The sequence below is a fragment of the Nylanderia fulva genome, unplaced genomic scaffold (genome assembly GCF_048542155.1).
Source record: "Nylanderia fulva isolate GAGA-0341 unplaced genomic scaffold, ASM4854215v1 Scaffold10, whole genome shotgun sequence".
Taxonomy (NCBI): Eukaryota; Metazoa; Arthropoda; class Insecta; order Hymenoptera; family Formicidae; genus Nylanderia; species Nylanderia fulva.
Window position 1 is genome coordinate 2,664,358 of NW_028189193.1, and position 25,694 is coordinate 2,690,051.

The window sequence follows — 25,694 nt, forward strand, 5'->3', positions numbered from 1 at the left end:
AGTGATGCGATCGTGGAACGAGAAGGCGACGTAGACTCTTTTTTCCCGCGATAATACCCCGAAGCTTCCGCAAACTTTTCTCGACCTGCGAATTGATTTTGTTTCATTTCCCGGAGATGTACGATTGACGATTACACCAAGGGAATTTCCCGAGGGTAAGTAGATATTTATAAGATTGACCACTCGGGCTTATGGTGTTTCCCGAAGAACCATTGCCGTTAGCACTTGAGTAATTGCGTGGTCAGGGATCTCTAGGGATTGGAAATTGAAATATTAAGGGCACGGCAAGGAAAGACTAGACTAATAAACTATAACATTTATTTTAAAGAGAGATATATATATATCGTTTCATATTTGAAACAGATTTTATTAAAAAATTGTAATTTTATTTCATTCTTGCACTAAACTCTTACGGTTTAAATATATTTATTTTCTATAGTTTTATGCTTTATTAAATTTAGTTACAGCTATTTTTTTGAAATCTAGTTTACTCGGAGGATTATACGCTCCGAATACTTTATTCATAGCGGATCAACTGCGTATGTAGTTGAAATCAAAAGAAAATCATATATTTAACTTTACTCTCTGTGTAAATATAGTTATTATGTTTTAATGTTAAAGCTATCCTGTAGCATTAAAGAATTTAATGAATATAAAAATAATAAAAATTTAATTCACTATTTAATTAATAGCTATAATTTTTTAAATGTAATCTTTTCACTATATAATTTATTAATTGTACAAATGTTATATTAATAATATAATGTGTGCAAACAAATAATTAATATTCTTGAGATTTCATCTAATAATTAAAAAATTGATAGGCAATGTATTCCTAAAATTAAAGAAAAATCGTTCATATACGTGCGCAAGTTTTCCAATATACTTTTTTTAACATCTCTGTTCAACTTTCAACCGAATTATGAAGAAATTTACGCACCGATGACTAGAAAGCCTCTGACGTGATAACATGTAAAATAATTTATAAAGTCGGGCAAAAAAATTATATTCTTGTGTAATTAATACGCGTTGCGTGAGTTAAATTTAACTTTGAGAAATCCCCTATTATACGGATTTTAAAGCGTGGAATTATTTATATTTATTCTTTCATCGTTCACCGATGAATCCATTATTCTTGCATTTCGCGATGATGATAAAGTAATCTTGGAGAGACATGTGTGTAAAGATCACAACTGTTTAACTGTCAGTTTACATATATAATCGTATACTTGACATACTGCAGTTTCACTTCCTCTTTTGGAAGTTACGCTGTACTTATCTGAGATATAGTGATTTGTCCGCGACGCTTGGAATATTTCGATAGTAACTTCGATAAAAATATGTGTTTGTAAAAATATAGCATTAAAATTTTTCTGTTTTACGTAATTCAATTTTTCATTTTTTTTCATACTTGACTTTTCAATTTCTGTAAAATATCTGTAGATTTTAAGATTTGTGTATCATAAATTTGCCATTTTATTTCGAAGCGATATGCAAAATGAACGTGACGTTAGTCAACATAAATATACAACTCGATTTTTCGTAACGTGAGTGCTCATGGGTTAAGGCATCTTAGGTATGTAAATAATATATCACTTTGGGATACTTGATGCTACAGGAAGACGTACGTGATCACTTGGTTGAAAGTATTAGACTATATATATCGTTTATCCATATAAAATATTTGGAGCTTTACATTGCCAAAAGAAAATCTTTCTGCACATAAACATTATATATTTTTAAGAAAAAGAAAATCTCTTTAAAAATTTCTTTTAAAAGTTTTTGAAAAAAAAATTATACATTAGACTGTTAATTTATAATATATAATTATTTGTGTATAACAGAATTATAGAAAAAAAAAATAAATATAAAACATTATTAAAAAAAATCAAATTTAATGTTAATTAAAATTTTTACATTATAATTAACTTTGCGAGGTTGCTAAAAAATTATTTAAAAAATATATCTAGTAGTTTTAGCTATTTACAATACTCTTTTAATTGTTGTTTTCGGAAAATTAAATATACAAAGTAAATATTTTCTAGAAATATTGTGTTGCATTTATCCTAATTTAAAAAAATCTATATTTTTATAAATCACAATTCTAAAAGTATTCAATTAATTTCTATTATCGAGATATCCATCCGTTCGGAATCATCAACACTACATCTCGTGAAGTAGAGTGTGGCGTAACTTCCAAAAGAGAAAGTAAAACACTTAATTGTGAAATCTACAAGGAAAGATATTATTTTATCTTTGGCTAATTTTATTGGGTCTAAAACCTGACGGTCAAGACCCTTTCCGGAAAAACTTAACGTTGGAACATTTCTCGGTTCGCAATAAACATAAACGTGCCTCCGCACGTCTGGTTAATATACTTTTCCGGATCGATTTTAGTATCGAGTAAGCTGCACGCTAGTGTCATCTAGTAGCAGGTCTTGGTATGAGAACTGGCTGATTGAAAATTTACACGAGAATTACGAAAAGGAGACCTTCATCGTAAATGCCTTTCCGCTCGAGCTGTAATACATACACGAGGCGGATCTTTCGCTTTATTTCAAGCTTTTTCAAATGCTTCCATATTTCCAAGATTATTAAATACCATGGAAATATTTCAAGAATGCATGTTCCCTCTATTAAATGTTATAGCGCCACGTGTTCAGAGTTTCTCGATAAAATTGGATAATTTACATGTTTCAACGCCGAGTTCTAAATATATTGAAAACGAAGTTGATGATATATCCATTAAATCATGTCTTTCATGTGATTGTATATAAAATATAGAACATAGACTGTTATTATGTAGCCTGTAGCCAAAACAGTTCGCTAAAAGTATCGTATTTACATAATCGATCAGATGGTGTCAGTTTTGTTTAAACATATATGAAATGTTGTTACATCGATTGTTTATGCATTATAAATGTGTAAATCACGGATTAACGTAAACATTATCTTTTTGTCTTTTTTTTCTTTCTCTATTTATTCGTGAAAAAAAAATTAAAGACATTCAATACTGTATCATAAATTTTTAATGGGTTGTTATTTTAGCGTAAATTGGAAAGTGAGTTAAAACGCCATTAATCACGTGAAGAGATTGCAATATATTTAATATACATTTATTTAGTAGTAATTGTGCCTTTCAATCTTTTATAGTGAAAGTTGTTGCTATTAGCAGCGCCCTTGTAATGCAATTCTTGAGTACCTATATACATATTATAAATAATATCATACTTTACAACTAGGAAACTTTTATCGAAGTTTATAATGACTTCAAGCGAGTGTAACAATCTATAGACTTTATACCAAACTCGTTAAATATATTATACGTACATTTTTCTGATAATATTGATATATAAACGTTTATTTAAAATCATTTATTTAAATAGATAATACAATAAATTTATTTTATAGATTTAGATTTCTGTTTTTTTATATACTTGAGAAGGACCGCAATGACGGTTGAAACGTCGTATTTATATTAAACATCGGAATAAATTACTGCCACTTACTGTGTGGTCGAATCTATTTTAGTTATTTTTTAATAATTTATTTAATCATTAATTTTAATAACAGTTACATGCATTTCGAGTAAAAATTAATAAATTATTATAAGTATATGCGATTGTGAATAATAATTTAATGTTATCACTATTAATAAAAGATATATATAATATTATTACATTATTCAATATATGTAGAATTTATTATTTTATTATTTATATTAATATAATTTATTTATTATTCTTCTATATTTAATTTACTTTTTATTGTTATATTAAATTGTCTGCAAGAAAGATGCGTTCCGTCAAATTCGTGTCATATATCACTGACTTTTGAGAATATCTGTAAAATATTTAACAATGTAAAAAGATACTCGATGTAACTCGACTATTAAGTGCGAATTTATATCAGGTCTCTTCATGATCGGCCATGGGTGGTGTGCAGAGTGGAACTCATAATCTTGGCGAGGCGTTATGGGTGCAGGAGCGACAGCGGCAAAAGTGTCATCGGTGAGTAGCAAATTTTTTAATAATACAAAGTACGCGTTACATGAAACACGATCGATACACACTGTAAAAAAATATGTAAAATTACATAAACAATAAGCGTAAAATTACACAACGAATAACGAAAGTGCATACATTTTTATTATTTATGGTGTAATTTTACATTTATTATTTATGTAATTTTACATATATCATGTAATATATTACACATTTTTTTTACAATGTTAGATACTCGGGACGCTAGATGAGAATGAATTTTATTTCTTTAAATTTTGATTCCTTTCTCTCTCTGATAACACTAATCCAAGACTCCGTTTTATATACATGGACTAATTAATTACTCGCGATGTCTCTCCGATCTCGCGTTAGTCGTAATTTTAAAGACTGATGGAGAAGCTTAATGCCGGAGAATATTTCTCTATCCGGACCGACAATTCCGCAATTATTCGGAAGGTCGGAAAGTCCCACTAATTATGAGATGATCCCCATCGCGAAAGTACAAAATTAAGTCTCGTCTCAATTTGTTCTTATTCAACGAAATTCTTTTCACAATCGCGATAATGATGGTTGTCCTTGCGACTGTTTTTAAAATAGCGATAGATGAAGCTATAACTATTCTCCGCAAAGTGATCGCCATACGACCGAAATAAAACAGCTGTAACCGGTACAAGGCTGGCACGAATAATTTAAAAGTTGAGAGAAAATTTTTCGTGCGCGCTCCTTCGAGCTTCTCTTGCTTTGAGAATACAGAATTGTATCTGTTTCGTGGCTCCCGAGACGCTGCATTACGATTAGTAATAGTTAATAGTTAATTACTGCCGTGTTTGCCACGGTCAGGCAACGCTTATTAACACGGTTGTGGTCTAATTACTCGACTTCGTCTGAACTAGGCGTCTCCATTTCTATACAAGGAGAGAGATTCCATAGAAAATGTTACCCGCAAATCCCCATTCGAGAATCAACGAAATAAAGTTGTGTACGCACGAGTTGTAATTTAACTTTTAATTAAATGACATATATGCCAATTACGCCGCGTCAAGTTGTTCTAATTGTGTTGTCAAATTTTTTATTCTCTCAGCACCCACAAAATTATATGATTACTGATTTGCAATTTGGTTAACTCAAAAAGACAGAATTAATATTTTCGTCGTCAAAAATTACTATTAATAATCTCGCAAAAATTTTGTTTTAATAATTTAGGAATGCTTTGTGTAAATTTGAATGGGACGCAATTTCAAACAAAGGGCTTTAGGGACGAAATCCATTTCAAAGCTAAACTCTTGCGCGGATTATCCTAAGTATTAAATCCAAACATCAGTACTCCTGGATTATCATATTAATTTGTGTTCCGTTGATTATATTCCTAATTAAGGACTAAAGTACATACAATATATAGCATATGTAGTGTATCGATAGTCTCAATATTATATATACATATAGTAACCGCCTATAAGTATCAGATTTGAAAGTATTCATAGGATATATTATTTCCGGATAAATTCTCTTTCCGGGCACAAATAACAAGAATAACATTTAGACTTTATGAATGTGAGCGATAATATTTTTATATAGAAAGTCGCTAATACGTCTCTAAAATATCGAACATGTGCAATATAATTCGCGGTAATTCATTTTGAAACCGAGTCTCTTGACTCTTTTCACTTTGGCGATCGGTTTATAGCCTGAAAGGAATTAGTGGTCAATGATATCGGCAATTATTTGACGAAATCGATTCGAATTAATTAATGCGCACGATACCGTAGTATCGCTAATTAGCGCGAAAACCGCACAGTGCTGTTGCGTTATAGCGTGATCGTAGTAGCGGAACACCGGATATCCGTCTTTGCGCATCCGAATACCATACACACACTTACACACACACTCTCTCTCTCTTTCTGTTTCTCCCCATTTCCCTCCTTTTCCATCCCTTTCTCTCGTAATACATATGCACAAGTGCGTATACCGTACGGAACAAAGGGCTTTGACAAACCGCGTGTGTCTCCTGCGCATCGGAATCATTCGCATCGCGGATTGTCGTCAGTGCGAAGTGCCGGATCAAAAGTAGCGGCTCGGATCGCGAAGCGCGTCACAATGTACGTTGTCAAGATTGTTTATTGCCAAGTGACGATGGAGTTCGTCGACCGTGATATCGGGAGATCGAGGTAATTACAAGCGATTGAGATGTTTACCTTGAGAAGGATTTTGATAATAGCGATATATGTATTTTCATTTATTCTTTTAAGAGAGATTTGTTTAATTAATTAATTTTCTTTTATTCTTGTTTCTTTTATATTAATTCTGCTAAAAAAATGTATAATAAATTATGCATCGAGGAATGTCATAAATCTTAAAGAATCAAGTGTGTAAGAGAGGTGAAAGTAGGAAATAAAAATATCTAAATTAATGTTCTGACATTATTACATATGACCTTTCTCGGTGAATTTCTCAATTTCATATTAATATATACTATATATACTGTGCTAATTTATTTTTAATTTATAATTAATTTTATTAAATTGAATTAACGTAAATTATTATGAAAAGTGCATGAAAAACAATTTTACAAGAGGCTACGAATCTTAATAATCTGCAATGGATTTCTAAATTGTGTTCATTGAATTATTTTTGATTTAATTTATTGCTAAACAGATCATTAGGAATTACCCCAAGTTTTAATTTACTTAATTATTATTGAATCGTTCATGATATTTGGAAAAGCTACCAAAGCTTATCCAAACAACATTTTCCCTCTTTTTGAAGCTCTGCTAATGTAAACAGTCGGTATTTGAAGAGACGACGTTAATTTTGCGAGGATTAAGGTCTATCGGTGAAACGAGCTTACGTCGTGACGTTTATCGTCGTCTCAAAATACGTCTGGATTATTCAGGGTGCGCCATTATGTCATTCGATTTTTACAGCTTTCTCGTTAGGTCCCTTCTCGTTAGGTTCCGTTCGGAAGACGTACGTCTATCTATTTAATGCGACGTGATCGGATTAACGTAGCGACGCGCCAGTATCCACACAATTTCGCAGCCATCAGAAGATAACGTGCAATCCCGTAAATCTCAGGATGTCACGAGTCCTACGACGGGGCTCTTTAAGCATACTGCTTCTTTAAAACGAGAGACTCCACTTCGTAATTCAGAGTAGCATGAAAAATCCAAGACTGATTCAGATACTCTGCGAGAGGAACTCGTCGATAATAACGAGGATCGAGTTCTCATTAAAAAACGTTATCAACATATATATAGGATTTCCCCCGTGAGAACAGGAACACGTACTCTCTATTGTATAACTTCCTGTCGCTTCGTGACCTCGTTTCCTGACCTTTCCGAATGGGGAAAAATCGTCACAACTTAGTGTAATAATCGGACCTACTTTCCATCTTGTTTAACAAATAACGACGTAGTAAATCGTTGCTCGAAATTCAAATTTAAATTTATCGTAGTTATATTTATTCTTCGAAATTGTTCTAATGAGATGCTGACGCGAACATTTGTTAATATACGGAGGCTTTGCTTGACTGATAAGAGTTCTGGGTGTTTTGTGTTGCGCTTTCGACTTAGCCACAATTTGCAATCGGTCTCATGAAGATTCTCGCTTATGCAATAATAAGTTTATTACACAGACAATATTTTTTTATTCACGACGAGTGCAACGTTACGTAAAGGAAGCAGCCATCCTTGAAGTGTGGAAACATTAAAATCGATAGGCAGATTAGGTAAGAGCGCCTCGATTAAATATAATTTCCTGGTCCATCAAGACCTGATTTTGAAAATTGCTTGCTATATTTATAAATTACATGTAGTAAACTATATAGAAAATATATAAATAAATCTTCATAAATAGATTAAGTTTTCTAAATACTAGAGTAAAAAAAAATATTGTCTATCTTTAAAAATTTGAACAATTTTAAAATTGTCACTTATAACTGAAAAGTTGACATTTTATAATTAATTCTCGATATTTTAATTATAAAAAAACTCATATAAAAAACTTAATTTTATATAAAAATAGATTAAAAAAGTTATAAATGTAAAAATGTGAGATAATTATATGTATATAACAAAATTGATAGAATTTATTGTTTTTTTTTTAGAAATGCTTTGTAATTTTGCTTATAGAAAGTGAATCAAATAATTCAAAATTTTGTAAGTGTCAATGACCCAGGATTAAGTTACATATCACCTCGCTTTCACACCGGGTTTCTGGCATAAACATCAATTTCTCCGGAGTATTCTCGCGATAAAGTATGGATCGCCGACTACGCGGAATTTCTAACAATGTTTCGGGTAATCAAGCTTAATTGATTCCATTATGCATGCCATTGGTTAATTCGTAATTAGTTCCCGATGTTTTGTGAAAATTCCATGGATTAGTCGTCAGTGAAACGATGACCCGGAAGAATAATGAAAAATAAAAATTACTGCGTGCGCGAAAAAAAATTTTACCTTCAGGCATAATCATTATTGCATTTTTCACTGCATCTACCACTGACTGTTGATATTCCATAAATATTTATAAAATAAATATAATTATATTATTAAAATGCAATATGCGGGTATAATAATTGCATTTTTATGTATAATTCAAATATAATATTCAAATATGAATTCAGCATCAAATAAATCGAATAATTCCTGTGATATAATATTTCAAAATATTTTATTAGTAATGAGTTTAAAAATATAAAAAAATATATGTTTAGCGTTGCTTGCTATTTTCGAATGCAGTACATGAATCATTCTAACAAGGTTGAGTCGAAAGTCAAAGACAGGTAAACTTGGAGGGTCACTCGTGTATGGCGCATTCTATTATGTTTTGTTTCACATGGGGTAATGCGGTTTCCTCGACAACCTTTCTGAGTCATCGATTTAAAACCGAACAGAGGGGACGAAATGGCGGTACAGTTGTTTACGCTGTATTTCGATACCCCAGTTGCATATCGGCTGCATGCAACGGCAAATCGAGGTGTCGTTCGATCATAATTTCCATTGTGAACGTGTATCCTGTGTGTTTAACACGAGAAATTGATCGCCAAATGTATTTTCATCACGGAAAGAACATTTAGAACATTTTGTGCATTAGATCAGGTATTTACGAAAAAAGCAAAAATAATCTCTTCAATTTATATAGTCCATTGCATCACTATATATATTCGTATACATATAGGTATTGATACAAAATTATCTGAGAGAGTAAGATATTTAAACAGAAATTATTTTCATAAAGAGATTAACATTCATGAAATTTTACGGAATTTCGTAGTACTGAAATTGTTATTGTATTTTTATTTTATATATTAATTAATATTTGTTAAGAGTTGTAAGAATTGTAAGAATTTACTTAATTAAAAATTCTTGAGATTTATATTCGCAATCTTGAAATAATATCGTTTATGTTCTTTTTAAATTTTTTTAGGAGAACTGTTATTTTCAATTCCAAGTATATAAAAAATTTTTGCATTTTTTATTTTATTTTTCTTATACTTTATACTCTATTCTCTTTTGTATACTATTGCATTATCTTGATCCAATTCAATTGTTTCCAAAAATATTGACTGATTTGATACTCGCATAATGCTGTTAAATCTCTACAAACATTATTTTAGTTTCATGGATCATTCACATTTAAAAAAACGAAAAAAAGTACGAAAAATGAGCATTGCATTAAGCCGTCAGAGAAAGCGTGCAATACGTTAAAACATTTCTCAAATACGTGCATCATTAAAGTAACATGCTACGAGCTCTTTGCCTTAACCGTTATGGCTATTCCGTGCTCGAAAGTATGATAAAATCTGCACAAATGTGCTGCACCTCGTAGATCCATATCTTCCGTTCATGAATATAAAAATATTTTTTTTGCAAACATATATGTGTACAATATTGTTCATATTTATGTTAAATTTAATCAAATAATCAGTTATTTATTTTCAAGAAAATAATGTTTTCCTAGTTCCGTAAAAAATTAATCAATATTGCGCAACTGATAGCAGCTACCAAAATTGTCAAAATGCAGCGAGAAACTTTAAGCTATTTCGAATATTCCTAAATTTGTTGCACTTCGTAAATAATAATATTTCCGTGAATATTTTATCAACTATTACATGTATGTAAATTACTAAAGGGGAAATTAAAAGGGAATGTAGAAATTATCACTTCCGTATATCATTAACTTTAAGAACCGCACGCCAGAAAACTTTATTTATATTCTATAACAGAATTTTAGTAAAATTATATTTCTTTTATGATGCTTGATATTTAATGATTTTTTTGTTCAAAAAGAAATAATAATCCATCTTCTTCAATCCATTCTCAAAGTTAATGAAACTTTACGGAAATGCGCTACGATTCTTGAAGTTGATGAGAGTTCGATTGAAAGTTCGTAATAACTCTACAGCAAGAATTGCACCGTACCATTTTCCGCTTCAACTTCTTAATATAAGGATTCTAAATCTATCACGATCTATCCTAAGGAAGACATTTGGCTGAATTCATTATATAAAGTAAAAAATGTTTAATGTAAAAAATTATGCAATATGTGTGCGTAAATTTGACACTGGAAATAATAAATTATAAAATCATATAATTTATTTAATGTTAGAAATATAAATATTAATCCTACATGAATGTTTAGGAAATTATTTCTCCAAGTTAGAATTTACTAATCAATGGAAATATGCAGTTTTTAGATTGATGTTATCCACAAAGATTGTAAAGCTTTCACGAATTGTTTTATAGTTATCATTATCTCGAATCATTATTTAATTACAACAAAATAAATTATGTTATTTACTTTCGTGTTGTGGGATATATTCATCGCGATAGTCGTTTTAATGTACGTGATATCTTCTCATGGACAAGGATTAAGTGTCAAAAAAAATTCCGTGGAGAAATGCGCAGCAGAGTGTAACTTGAGTTCGAAGTGAATCAGGAAGGAAGCTGAGAAGTTCTGCTAGCCAAGGAAAGTACCAAACACTATGTGTGTAAATGGCAGCTAGGTCAAGTGTCATGGTCACTTTCCACTCCGTAATTTTACACGATGCATTTGTCGACTCGAAATACGAAACGGAATCCGTCATGTGTTGCACTCGTTTCTCTTTCATGTTCACCACCGTGTTTCTTCCGAATCAGATCGCTATAGAAAGTGAATCGCTCACCGATGATAAATAGCGGTCTAATGTTATTTTTAGACACGTTATTTATTTTTATTTCTATAAAAGCATATAAAAAATAAGGATATGTAATATTATAAATATTTCAATTTCTTGTGCGAGCTAATAAATAACATAATTATTAATTGTTTAAATTAATAAATGTTATAAAGAAAAAGGCGAGTTATCAATAAATTACAAAAATATCCATTTTCTTTCGAAGTTAATTGAAAAACCTTAATATAAGTTATTGCATAATTATTATGCATTCGGTGTATGTATCTGTTATTGCTTTTTTTCTAATGCTGACTAATTAATTTTTAATTTGTATTGACTTGCCGAGTGAAATAAGAAGTTACTTAGTTGTTAAAAAGTCTTTCTCAATCTCTTGCGTAACACTTCTCTATATTTCGCATGTAAAACAGCGTCGTTCTGCTTGGTATATTACAACCTTGACACAATGTCGCGAGTTTAAGTCTACTAAAATGGCGAATCGAGCTTCATACACGGTAAAGGTGCTTTGCGGAAGAAAAGTAGTAACCTCGTGGAAAACCTCGTAGATAGCGAAGGAGATATCTTCGAAAGATATCTCCTTGGAAGAATCCACTCGGCGAACTTTCGACGTGAGCGTGATATGTACTCAAGAGAGAGAAAGAAAGATAAAATGTTTCTCGTCACTTGAATTTTCGAACTATCCTTTTAAAAAATATTTATAATTTATACATTGAAATGGAAAATTTATCTCGATGGGTTAAAGTAAAGATTGATTCATTTCAGTTAAAATGAGAAAAGAGATAAAGCTGCCAGAAAATTTGCATATCACAGCGAACGAACTTTATGTTTGAACGGGTTCCTTCTGTATTCACAGGTCTCTAGATTGAATGTCATGATAGTAGTACTTGAATTGAAATAATTTGATGTATTAAATTCTGCAAAAATGCAGAAATTTGAATGTTACAAAAAATGTAACTAATTTTATTTTTGTGATAAATATGTATTATAAGATTATCATGTTTTACACAGATTATTATACTTATATTTAAAAAATATAAAATTCGTGGCTATATTTAATATGCACATATTGCTTAATAATTTAATCTGTGTTCGTATGCATCGCGCGTGTATTTATAATGAAATTTTTAAAGTGGTACATGGTCATTGGCATCCAACCCCCTCATGTTTTCTACATACGTAATTTTAGTCCTTCGAGACTCTTAACCTTCTATGATGATTATATCATCTTTATGCGTCATCTATTATGCCGGGAATAATAATAATTATTTCGTGGCATATATCTAATTAAAAATTTCATAAACCGTTAAATCGCATCAAATTATTTTAAGAACAATAATAAATTTAGATAGATAAATGTTTCTGAATTAAATGGAAAACTTATATTAGAATAGACAATTAAATTCCTTCTATTAAAAATTTCTCCCTATATAATACAAACTTGTAAAATTTATCATATAGTTTCAGTTCATATCCCATATCTCGAAGAGAGATTTACTTTTTTACTTCCGAAATTTATAGCTTATCCGCGTGACTACTTTCATAACACACACGGTCGTATTTCTGAGGACCATACTGACGTCATTGTCTGGTTAAAGTGCGTCCTACTCTCCCACTACGTAGCAGGCACACCGGCGGGAACAGGTGCAAGGTGGCGATCGGTCTGCAGGTATAACAATACTTCTCGCCAGTCGGTGCGCAAACGAGAAAGTGAAGAGCCGGACTGATAGAGCATCTCGCGTGAGATTAACAATCCGGTCTTTTGATCCGGTCCAGCGAAGACCGAAACCTAACATATCCGGTGCGATTCCGAGCAATCGTGAGTGTGCCAGATCATTCTTTTTGTTAAAAATAAAATCCTTTTATCGAAAAACGCAGTTGACCTTAATCGACCATCAATTCTTTCGAGTTTCTGAATTTTCTTCTCTCGACTCATTACGCGAAAGAAACAATAAAGGTCGTTATCGACAGATCAGTGCTAGCTATAGCGTTACAGTTACGACTTCATTCTGTTGACCCAATGAGGACATTGTTGTCGACTGTTTAAGGGTCATTTGGAAAAACCGTGAGTTATCTGAATTAATTTATCTAATGTTATACATCGCGTGAGTTGATCAAGTGTCTTTCATGGCAAATGTGTCAAGTACAGACTATTGTGCGACGTGCTCGGAGAAAAAAATATAAATAGATGATGTAGTGATCCATTTTTGCAATGGAGTTATCTGGTAATTTTTAATATAGCACAGCAATGTCTTTTTAATCATATTTTTAATACAATAGTACGGTGTATCTTGAAAAGAGATTTCTGTTTGAATAAAATCTATGCGTTAACTAAAAGTAAAAATTCTACATCTTGTGTTTTTGGTCACTTAATCTTGACTCTTATTTTAATGAATTAAACATAGTATTAGTCATGGAATGAATTTTGTTTATGACATTTAGAATTGCATAATCATTGTTTTTTCGTCAACAAACATTAAAGTCGTCGAAGCACGAGTTGAGGATCAAGGTAACATTTCTTATTTAGCGAACGATAAAAAAGAGTTATACGGTGACTCATTCAAGCTGTCCTGTCCATAAACACACTGACATCTCAGATTTATTTCTCCTATCTCCGGTACAATCAGTTACATGATTTTCTCTTATTGCTTTCCGGAGAGTTCACAATTTCGTTACTGATGCTGAATAATCGGAAAACGAGGGGATATTTACTTCGACGCGACTTTTTCCGGTCAATATAATAATAAAAAGAAAGATCAAATGAATATATTGTATCGAAGATAAAAAAGATAATTTTATTTCTTTAAAATTTATATAAAAAATTGTGCAATAGTTGATAATTTTTAAGGAATTTTTATATATATATTTTGAAAAACTTTATATAATTTTATATTCATCCCGTTTTAAATAAAAAAAGTAGTTTTTAGTTTAAATATATCAAATATTTAAATATATATTAGTTTTAGTTAAAAATATGTCATTTTAGATCGTCTCTAATTTATTTATAGAGTAACAAAATAAAAAAAAAACGCAAAAAAATATTGCATTTATATCATTTGTGTCATAAATTATTTTAATTAATTATTTGACATAAGAGTCTCTTGAAACGCGAGATTATATCTTTATTATATAAATGCATCTTATGAATGTCGCAAGTAATTGCATTTCAACCCATGAAGTCTTGCGGAGACAACTGACTTTGTCGTTGGTCGGATGTCAACCATCGACTGTTCACGCTGCGGAACTTCTTCCGGTTCGGTCACGTAGAATATTCCCATCGCGTTTCGCTACGTGCAAAAGTATCTTTTCTTTATGCCGTGCAGCCCGAATGCAGGTGCAGCGTCGATCTATTGACCGGAAATCGCGACTGATTTTAATTCTATCGCTGCTCTTGCGCCCAAGACAAACCGCTCGATGTGCAATAACGTCGTAATGCTTACACGCATATCAAAACGAAAGATTTTGATCTTTCTTGTAAGGTATATCGTGCGATATAGCGCGTGTTCTAGAACCTTGACAAAGAGGCTGTCTTTCGTAGTACAAGAGAAATTGTTCCGTCTCTGAAATTCGACATCAAAGAAAAATTCAGTTTACTTTTGCAAAATTGATATCGTTTAAAATAAAGGTATTTGTTTGAGATATTTATGTTCTCCCCTTAACATTTTATGCCAATCGTTTATTCTAGTTAAGAAAATATAAGATGTTTCTCTTCTATATCCAACATTTCATTTTATGATTTTTTAAAGAAAAAAGATAATGTGCCTACATAATAGATAAAAAGGGTCCTTTTTCTATTGTAGAGAATTTACAATCGAAATATTTTAATAATTCATGAATACTCTCGATAAAATACGCTTACTCGGTGTGAATGTTCTTATTTTCACTAAAGTCAGATCGATGCGGTATAGGAATATTAATTGCTTACTGAATTGAAATCAGGGCAATCGGGATCTTCTCTGGTTTTCGCGAGCGTGGGATGCAGCGCACTTTCGGATTTTATATAAACATCAACGAGTTTATAAGTATTAATTAAAGTGATGTGATATAGTTTCGTTTTATATCCTGTCATTAAAAATTATCATTATAAAATCCATAATAAAAAGTTTTGAATGATATCTGGATAATATAAATTTTTAAAAATATGTTTCGATTTTATTCTATTAATAAATTTACTTAATAATGTCTACAAAATATTAATAATAAAAAAGTTGTATTTCTTTTTTAAGACGTAACCGGACGTAACGTAATAAAGTATCTCATAAAAAGAAAAAAACAAGAAAAAATGAGCACCAGAGAACAATTTTTCTACAGATATATGCATTGAAAACGGCGGGCAAAGTTACCCGAGATAACTCGTGATAATCTTACGTAACCAACTGCCATGCTCAGGCGAACACAATGAGACGATACGCCGTTTGCATTCGGACCTCAAGGATTCGCGTTCGTTAAAATGAACAGTCAGTCGAAAGGACACGTTCCTTTCCATTGTATTCACGGTTGTTCACGTAAAAAAAAAAAAACCGCATATGATATACTACATGTACATTGGCTATCACTATATTCATCAAAGAGTTTTAAAAATTTATAAAATATATTGCGATGACATACATGCATATTCATCACTCATTTTCATTCTATTCTTGTATTAAAATTATCGCACTATTTCCTGTTTCTGCATTTTACTGGCAAAAGCTCTTTGATCATCAACATAGTTCCTCAGCATGATCAAAGATCATACAGATCAAAGTGAGGAGGTAATTACGCGTCAATTGCATTCCTGATTTTGGCATCTATAGTCGAGATATACGACTCGTACGTACAAATGATGCATAAGGGTTTACTCGCTATTGATTGAAAGGACACAAATGATAAATAGACAATATTTTGTTTCGAATATTTAATCATTAATATTAAGTAAACAAATTAGATATAATAATTCTCTCCTCTTTATATCAAATAAACTTTATATAACTAGTCGAGAGACCAAAATGTGAAAAACAAACTATGTCCAAATTTTCAATATTTTTTCGTAAATCTAAATCATGTATGATGTCATGAGAGAATAAGAAAGATAACGTTAATCAAACAGAAGCATAGTTTTTGCTTTGCTAACCTCCGCATGCAAATTACGTTTGCTGACGAAAAATTCGCGAACTAGGAACTATAAATGGGAGCAAGGCGAGCAAGGCAATTTAGTTTCTCGGCTGAAATAATAAAAGCACTAAAGCTGAAGAACATGAACTTTTCAATTTTTATTTTAGTTAATAATTACGTCCAACACAGAAAAATGTATTTGCGTAGAAGTAACATTATGTAATTTAGCTATATTACAGATTTAGTTATCATACTTAAATTTTGGCTAATATTTGGGCATAGTAAATTTCAGATTGCAATTTATGTACAGTTAAAATTTTGGTAGCTAATTTTTTTTCGTAATAGAAAGTAAATATTTCTTTTCTCTCTCTTCTTTCTTTCTATTTTCTAAAATATTTGTAAAATAAACTAAAAAATTTTGAAATATAAAAAATTACGTATATGCCCGATTAGATAAAATTTTATAACTGCAGTTCAAATTTATATTGGTCAACTAGAAATTGGATATACTGATTTATTAATCTTATTCTAGTAATAATTGAAAGCCCGAGTAATATTACATGAAAAGCATCCAGTCCCAACAATTTATTTAAATGACTACGTAATTCTACGTAAGTAGAAATTTAATATAACGCTTTATAACTGCAAAATGTTTAATTAACGTTCATTACGAATGCATTCACGACGCCGTAAATCAAAGGAAACCTCATGCGAAGAAAACAATAACGGGAGTTATACGGTGTGAGCCAACTCGTTCTGTGCGATAAAAAAGCAATAATTTCTTTTTTAATATGGCATGAAAATAGAGCCAGTAAATTTCGTTTTAAGAAGTTGCTTAAGTAGTGAGTTTGCACTTGATATTGCTCTCTTTACGAGATGTGATTATTCGCTATTCACAGAGTAATTACGAAGCTATGTTATTATGAATTTTTCCCTGGCATTTAAAGACATAGATATTTTCCGGTTTCCTTTAATTCGCCGATTCGCATTCAAACAATTTATTGGCACGAGATATCTTATATAGGGTAAGTCATGGTGTCATGACTTACCCTATATAAGATAGATGAAAGAAGAGACAAATATGCATCGATATATATCAACGTTGATAAATGTTGGCTGTTCATCCAAGCCACTCAAGGTACTTAACGAGATATTGAAGCTACGTCACATTTTATGCCCTACTTCGATGTAGGACGAACTATTAAATATAGTGCATGCATTGCATGCGTTTTATAGTTTATAAAAATGATTTTATTAGAATTAATGATTTTAAAAAATTATAAAAGTGTGTATATTCATATTATGTTTAAATAATATATAGAATATTTTGATAAGTTTGATTGATCGTTTCTAAAGAGAAATTTCATTCGGCGTAAAATTATATATAGCTCCGTACATCTTAATAAATCTTTACTATTAAATATACATTCCCTTGTAATTAAGCTCCTAAAAATTCCGTTTAAATATAGACGGCGCATTTAATTAATTGAAATAAATTGCAAAGAAATTCCGAAGATTCCGTTATTCATTTACAATGAAATTTAAAAATTAATTCTCCACTCGTCCAAGTCGTCTCTGGATTTTTAAAACTTTTAAATGAAGTTGTACGACTTTTTAATTATGTTTTCACAATATTTTTACTGAGATAAGTATAATTTCGAATTCACCCTCGAGGATCTGTAACTGATGAAGAGCACAAGATCTACTGATACAAGTCTGTAAAATATGCTGATTATACGCGTACGTATCCGGAAAAAAACATGCGTCAGTGGAAAGCTGTCACAGCGTATGATTTTAAATATAGTTGTTGCGTTTGCTATCATTTAGACTCGTTACCGCACAATTGCGTATTTTTTTTTTTTTAATTGCAGAGATGGCAGTCGCTACGATTCCCACTCGGCACAGTCGACGCAGGAACGCAGCAAGTTACTGAAGCGTACGAGAAGTCTCGCAGTGATATCGGAGGATGATTCGCGACAAAATCGAGAAGCAGCGCAGCACTTTCGGCTAGGTCAATCGAGCTTCGATTTACCCAGGAAATATCAATTGATACCGAGAGCCAAGCTGATCGATCGGAATTCTCTCAAGGACAGGTGAGCCGCTATTAGATACGAAAAAGCGCGACTCGATTGTAGGTCGCGTGTGTGCTTTTAGCTTCACTTATTTTTTAATTAACGGATTGCAATTGCAACACGAGGGAAATAAGAAAATAATGAAAGTTTTTTTGCCAGACTATATTCTATTTTGCGCAACGCTAGCGTAAATTATTGAATTAAACTGTATGTTAATTAATTAATTTGAAGACTATTTCTTTTCGTTCGCTACTTGAGTTTCATTTAATCTTAATTAAATAAAGGCTTGTATTTTAATTGAATAGAAGGAAATCTTTCTATACAAATTACAAAGGAAAAAATCAGAGATTTTCATTTTATATTATCATCACGTATTCTATACTTGCAAAAAACACTAGTTCAGCAAATTTGTCATCATCTTTGCGACAATCTTAAAATGATAATACAAATTGCTGCATCGACAATAACTATTACGATGTGTTTCTCACTTTGATCTCTTGACCGTAAATATGCATTAAACGCTTGCGATGATTGGCGAACTATTGCAATTCGCAACTCGAAACTCAATTGATTGAGAAGCGATATTGTTCAATAAGACACTCGAGCAATTTGAAGTTCTTTTTAAAGTGACATAAGAACTTTAGAAAGAAACTTTAGAAAGAACTTTGCTGAAATAAGATTCCAAGCTGTTACGGAACTGAATATTGGCTGGACGATTAACGAATAAATTTTTTTGTTTTCGTCATTTATTTATAATCCATTGAAGGCAATATTAATTCGTTGCATAGTCATCGTTGGCACGTAAAAAGTGCTGTTATTCCACATTGATCTTTTATGACTCATACAACATCAAAGTAAAATTTTTAAGGCAATAATTAATCGAGGTAGAAATATTTGCGGGAAACATTTTTGCTTTGCAATAATGAAACATGCTTTTGATGAAATTAATTGGCTTTATCATTTACTGGCAACAAATATAACCTGGTTTACCAATTATTTTTTTAATGAATAAATTCAATGAATAAATTAAAAAAAAAAAATAAATTTATATAGAGTATGTATAATAAAATAAAATTAAATGTAAAAAAATTAATGTAAAAAGACACAGCACAATTGATCACATTTTAAATATATTTTCTACATTTCATTTTGTTTAATATCCTTTTTTTAATAATTTTTTATCAGCCAATGATATTATGCAACGTACGAATCCCCAATGAGTTATTAAAGTCATTACATTTATTTCCGTAATTCTTTTTCATGAATTTTTTTTGCTATTCATATTTTACAAAAGTCTTCCAGCTTTACGAATGCAAATTTTATTTCACGATTATTAATCAGATTTAAGATATTCTGCATTTTTCTTATTTCAGACTTTCTAAGAGTCAGCAGCATCTTTCAGATTCTTACGAGAGATTCAACGAGGCAAAACCATATTATTCGCGATCGACGTGCGGCCTTCACTCAATTCCACCCGGTCTCGCATCACTTCCAGATCCGCTACCTTATGTCCGAGGAAATCGTGCCAATCCTGATCGACTAAATATTCTCGATTGGCCGGATCCTCCAAGACGCTATTGCAGCGTGCAGAATTTGGATACCGTAAGCGGATTGATCGATATCGTCGAGGATACTTGGCCCATTGAAGGCAATCGGAGTATCGATTGTATATATACGCAGGTGAAATATTTTTAAAATATTTAAATAGGTAGATGCATAAATAAATTTTTCTTCTCAATAAAATATCGAGACTGAAATATCAAATGTAATATTATTTGTATAATTTGTTTCGTATGGAATAATAATGATTTTTCATTCGCATTTTCGTTATGTCGAGTGGAATAATAAATTATTTAATCAAAATTGGCTTTGTTGTCGTTGCTTACGTCGGAAGTAATAAATCGATCGTGTGTAATTAAATTAGTTTATAATGAATTCTATATAGTGTATGTTCATAACCTAATTTGTAATGTAAGGCTGTATATGTGTAATATATTAGGGATTAGAGACTGACGTAATTATTATTATGATCAGAGTTCACTTGTTACAATGATGTAGTGCCTTTGAGAATAGTGCCAGAATTTCTCGATGTAGTAGCAAGATTAAGAAGTTTGTTGCCAAACTTTAATTAAAACGATACAGATCATTATGTCCTGGTCGAGTTTCCTATCGTCGTTACCTTTCGCAATAGCTTAATTAAATTTCAACTAGGTATCAGACATCACACAATTCTGTATAAATTAAGCAAGAATTTTTTCACGAATTTCGTAAAACTCTGAATTAATAATCGAATTATAAAAATTATTTTTGATTAAAAAATTAGTAAATTGAATCAGAAATTAATTATTTCATTAATTAATTTCAAGGTATGTCATTATTGCATTTCTCCTAAAAATACTTTTAGTACAAGAAATGTATATTTCGAAAATTAGTCGTTTTGTAAACGAGAGGTCGACTGTAGAGTTTCCTATAAAAGAAAATCTCTGAAAAGAACGCGTTTAGATGTGCTTTCGTATTCAGGTGAAGCGCAAACGTAAAGAGCACAGGAGTTTAGACAGCATTCTCTTCGAGGACGACGCGGAGCTGGAATATTTCGACGTGTTGAATTTACTGCCTCTTTCCAACATACGGCTGGGATACGACGAAGCAGATTTGTCGAAAGACGATAATTTGACGCGAAAGACGGAACAGCTGCACGGTTCGCGGGATTTAAGAATACTTGAGTACGAGTCGAGCAGCGAGGCTTCGCCGACGAGAGGCAGCAACGCCACGGACGAGGAGAAATGTAAAGAGAACACAGTGAACGAGGATAATCCCGCTTTAACCAATAGTTCGGAGAAGAGAGACCGCGATCTCAATTTGTCCAAAGAATCGAGCCGACGAGATTTAGTAAAACGAGAGCGTCGAAAATCTGACGAAAGACACGGAAAAAATTCGCAGATTAGCTCGACGAACAAATTCGTAGATCAGCACATTCTTTTATCCTCGACTGATCAGAATCAGACGAAGGCCGATGTCGATGATCTCGTGACCTCCTGCGAAGAGGATCGCAAGCTCGAGGAGGTGGAGGATTATAAGTCGATCTGGATCTCGAACGAGGACCATCACAAGATGTCAAGAAGACCGCAGATACTCAAAGTCGTCGATAATGACGTCACCAAGAGACGCCATCGACGTTCCGTCGTGGAAATTGATGCCATCGTCGAGGACGTACCGAAGGATAAAATATCGCAGAACATTGCGAAAGAAGCGAACGAGCGTATCGATGTCTCCGTGATTAATTCGAGTAATAATGTGAACAAGGAGAACGAAGGAAAAAACGGAAAGGTTAGTATGAGACACGAAGTGAAGTATTTGTATTGATGAGAAAGAGAAGAGAGAAATTATCTTTTAGCTCAATAAGTTCGGTAATTGGCTACGGCATTAAAAGTTTTTTTTCAAAACTTTGATCTCCAACTATAAGAATAACATGTTGTAAAAAAGAAATATACTGCAAAAGTATGAATACACTTTTCTTATAAAGTATTTCAAAAGCAAAAGCTGTTCAAAAAGAGTGCGCGAAAGAGATTCTGAATTCCCTGCACGCACATTGTACGTGCACATTGGAATTTTGAGTAGTTTCTCCGACTTCGTGCTACGACTTTAACATGTATATTTTCATAAGAATTTTATCCGATATTAAATATTCGATTTCCGTCAAGCGATTTCTAATGCGCTTTACTCTTTGCACTTTAATTCCACTTTATTTTTTTACCGTTTTCCGTTAAAAATTAATTATCAATAAAAAGTTGACTATTTCGACGTCCGTCGGAAGCGAAGGCGCGTTAAATCGACAAATTAATTTTACAGGATGCTCCAACCCGGATACTGGAAAATGCGGCAACGTTGGAAGACGCGAGAAATTTCTTCGAGCGGAAAAGGACCGAGAAGGAAGCGACGCGAAATAAACAGAACGGGGGGAGATTCGAGAGGATTGTGAAGGAAACGTCTAATATTCTCGGCAAGGCGTGCAGCGTTGTAAAGGGTAGTTTGGGCTTTGAAGCGAGATCGGAAAGCTCCGATCTCGGTCTGGGTTCCGAATCCGGAAGCGACTCCCGCAGACGATCGATGGACGACGACGCTGAAGACGATCGGTCCAGGAACGTCGAGAATTCTGGCGGGAAAATCGGTAACGGTAAAAAGTCTCACACTAATCTGATCAGGTCCAGAAGCTGCGTGGACTCGATAGAATGCCAGGACGATGGCGCTGAATTCGATCACGTGCGCTACAAGATCGTCAAGTCGCATATGTTCAGCAAGAACATGTTCAACACCGCTAGGGGTGACGTCACGTACGAAGGACTGATGCAGTACCTGCGCGAATACTCGTTCCAGGAATTGCTGATGGACAACAACGTCGTAATCATCGAGCCGGTTCGCGCCGAGCCGGTGGAAAGAAAATCGTCGACGTTGACCAGAACGGAACCCACGTGCAAGATCGCCGGTGCGATTCAGAAGAAGGAGAATCGCGAGAGGAATGATGAACAGTCCGGAAGCAGCGGCACCGGGAAAAGTTCCAGACAATCGTCCATCAGGAAACACTTCTTCTACCACCCTATACGAGTGAATCGCGAATTAATTGATGAGGAGCTGCCAGATCCGGATACGGTGAAAAATGTAAGGCGTATGTTCGAGAATACTCTCCAGAAAAAGAAGAGCGCGTCCGACGCCGAATTCTCTAGGGACTGCAAGAATAGGAGGAGCGTTAGCATGAAAGATTTGACTAGCCTCGATGACAGTCGATATGACGAAATGTCCGACAAGGCACGCGAAGAGTCCAGGTAGTATAATATTCAACGGCATCGGCAACGAAACTTTTTATTATTCACGTTGGAGACACACGTGTGTTTTGACAAGCATATTTTAAGGCAGATTATTTTTATCGAAACGAATCGTAAATTACCCAAGAGACGTCAGTAGTCTAGATATGGTTCAAGGTAGCTTGAGATAACGTTTGGTTTCATGGAATTGCAAATTGCGACCAAGTTTATATTGGACCATTCACGTCTATTCGATTCAATTTATTCGCGACTAAGATAATAATGTTTCCAGAATTTCATTAAAGTTTTGTCAAGTAGACATTAATTAAAAGTAAGTTCATTCTGAAACTCTGATGTGACTGAAATTTTCAAAATCTTTTTGCACACCCCTCGATCACTTGTAAATAGTTGTATAGCATATATAATTTCAATGTACTATGTTCAGATCCAGATGTTCCAGTAGGGCGAAAGATCTCACAAGACTCTTCGAGACCAAGTCCGCGTCATCGACTGCCTCTGTTGTCAAGGAAGCACCTGGGAGTCCACGGAGCGAATCAAAGACGCGGATTCTCGCACAAAGTTTCGAAGCTCGCAGCGGAAATACATCGCCAAGCGGTTCGAACTGTTCTAAAAATAAAGTCAGCCGCTACCATCATCATCACCAGCACCAAAACTGGGATACCGGTAGCGTGAGTTCTGGCGTGTCCAGCGATTATCTCGACACCGATCCCGGAAGTGGCGCTCATTGCACATCATCTGACGATGATGAGATGAATTGTAACGATGATGACGCGTCCGCGAATGCTCCGGGGCACTACGTGTCGCAAGACGTACTGAAGAAGATCCGCGAATATGGCACTTCGGTAACTTACTACGGCGGGAAAGTAGTGAACATGCACAACGGACCGTTGATATCGCCGTTGATCGGCAATGGCTTCAAGCGGGTCGACGAGTCGAACGATTACGTCAAGTTCAAGTTGGTGAAGAGCAACTCGTGCGACAGTAGACTGGAGCTAACGGGCAGACTTATCGAGAGACGCCGCAGCTGCGACAAAAGCGCTAATCTCAGACAATGCACCATCGCGGAGACACCCAGCATCGAGATCACGACGATCGACAGTAGACGAGAAAACGAGGAGCAGAGAGATGAGGGTGTCGAGCAAGTCGCGCAAATGAAGAGAGAACCGCCGGTGGTGATCGGTTTGGAGCCGAAGAGAGAAGAGTCCAAGGAGACGAGGAGGACGTTTAAAGCCGAGTTCAAACTGGGCGATCTAGATGACTTGGGATCCAATTATCCGAGCAAATTTATGCCGAGCGCGTTAACGAGATGGGAAGTGAACACGAGCTGGAGAGTCGACAATGACTTCGGCAAAATGGAGTTTGAGGAATTTGAGGTGCTCGAGGATAGTCTCAATGGAATCGACGGACAGAATCGATGCGCGCAAGCATCCTGAACGAGAGGTTTCTTGTATGGTATATTTATTTTTTTTAATACGCGATTGCGAGGATAAACGAGGATTGCCAAAGGAAATAAATAAGTGTTATTATTCTTAATAAAATTAAGTGAAATTTCATTACGCGTTAATGAAAATAATTTTTTGTAAGAATATGTAAGTTTATGAAAAAGTAATTTCCAATCGTACAGGAATAAATATGTTGTTGAAAAAAGTTGAAATAAAGTTAAACATTGTTAACAAAAGCACCTACCTTTCGTAGAATATATTAAGAAATGTTTCTGGTAGCAAATAATAAAAATGCTGCAAAAAAACATTTATAGTCAAGCTAATTTATCATTCAAGTTGATGCATTCATTAATCTATTATCGCAAGTGGATAAGTCCACACGAGTCATATTTTATAGAAGTTTATGTAGAGAGAGTTAAAAATAAGTTATAATACACGTACAAAAGTTTTAATGTAATATCATATGTACTATACAAAGTATAGACAAACAATCAATGTTCGAGTGTATTAAATGTGTAATAAATAATGTATATAATATGTGTACTTTTAATTATAATTATCGTCTATCTTTTTGTAAATTCCAAAATTATATAGTGACTATTTCCCCTATTTTTTCTTCAATATTATTAAAATTAAATTTTCAGTTTTTATATTATTATGTAGCAAAAGTAAGATGTTGTTTAAAAAAAATATAATTACGTTTTATCTGTATTCAAACTATCACGCATAGCTTGAAATAGAATGAATAACAGAGTCACGAAAACTGGCTCGAATACATAGTACATATTAGAAAATGCAAGTCTCGAATTAAATGATATGTTAAAGGTGCACATGACAAGACGCGACATTATTTTCGGCTTTATATATTTTCAGAGCGCAGTTGATTTTATCGATTATTTTGAAGATTCAACTGTCGTAAATTTCAAAGGAAGTCTTGGCAAGCAAAACCCATTATGCAGTCTGAGAGAAATGTTTAAGGCGGATTCACAGTAATTTGCATAGAATAAAATTATCTCGTGATTATAAATAAAAAATAATAACACATTATATATATATATATATATATATATATATATGTGTGTGTGTGTGTATGC

At 33.1% G+C, this 25,694-nt stretch overlaps 2 protein-coding genes across 2 annotated transcripts in view; one reads left to right on the top strand and one right to left on the bottom strand.

Moving 5' to 3' along the window:
- Positions 1 to 25,137, top strand: jv (javelin). Its single transcript, XM_029319212.2, has 7 exons — positions 1 to 155; positions 3,913 to 4,010; positions 18,138 to 18,359; positions 19,712 to 20,018; positions 20,859 to 21,665; positions 22,188 to 23,158; positions 23,583 to 25,137. Exons 2-7 carry the CDS (start codon positions 3,931 to 3,933, stop codon positions 24,589 to 24,591), a joined length of 3,396 nt encoding a protein of 1,131 aa, XP_029175045.1. The 5' UTR covers positions 1 to 155; positions 3,913 to 3,930; the 3' UTR covers positions 24,592 to 25,137.
- The window catches only part of MCU (mitochondrial calcium uniporter), a 51,672-nt gene that overhangs the window by 7,861 nt on the left and 18,117 nt on the right, over positions 1 to 25,694 (bottom strand). The gene's annotated exons all lie outside the window — the stretch shown is intronic.

Excerpts from the sequence above, each read along its gene's own strand:
- jv (XM_029319212.2), top strand. The coding sequence starts at position 3,931 with ATGGGTGGTGTGCAGAGTGGAACTCATAATCTTGGCGAGGCGTTATGG. Across the intron at positions 4,011-18,137 it reads CAGCGGCAAAAGTGTCATCG|AGATGGCAGTCGCTACGATT; the intron begins GTGAGTAGCAAA and ends TTTTAATTGCAG. Across the intron at positions 23,159-23,582 it reads AAGGCACGCGAAGAGTCCAG|ATCCAGATGTTCCAGTAGGG; the intron begins GTAGTATAATAT and ends TACTATGTTCAG.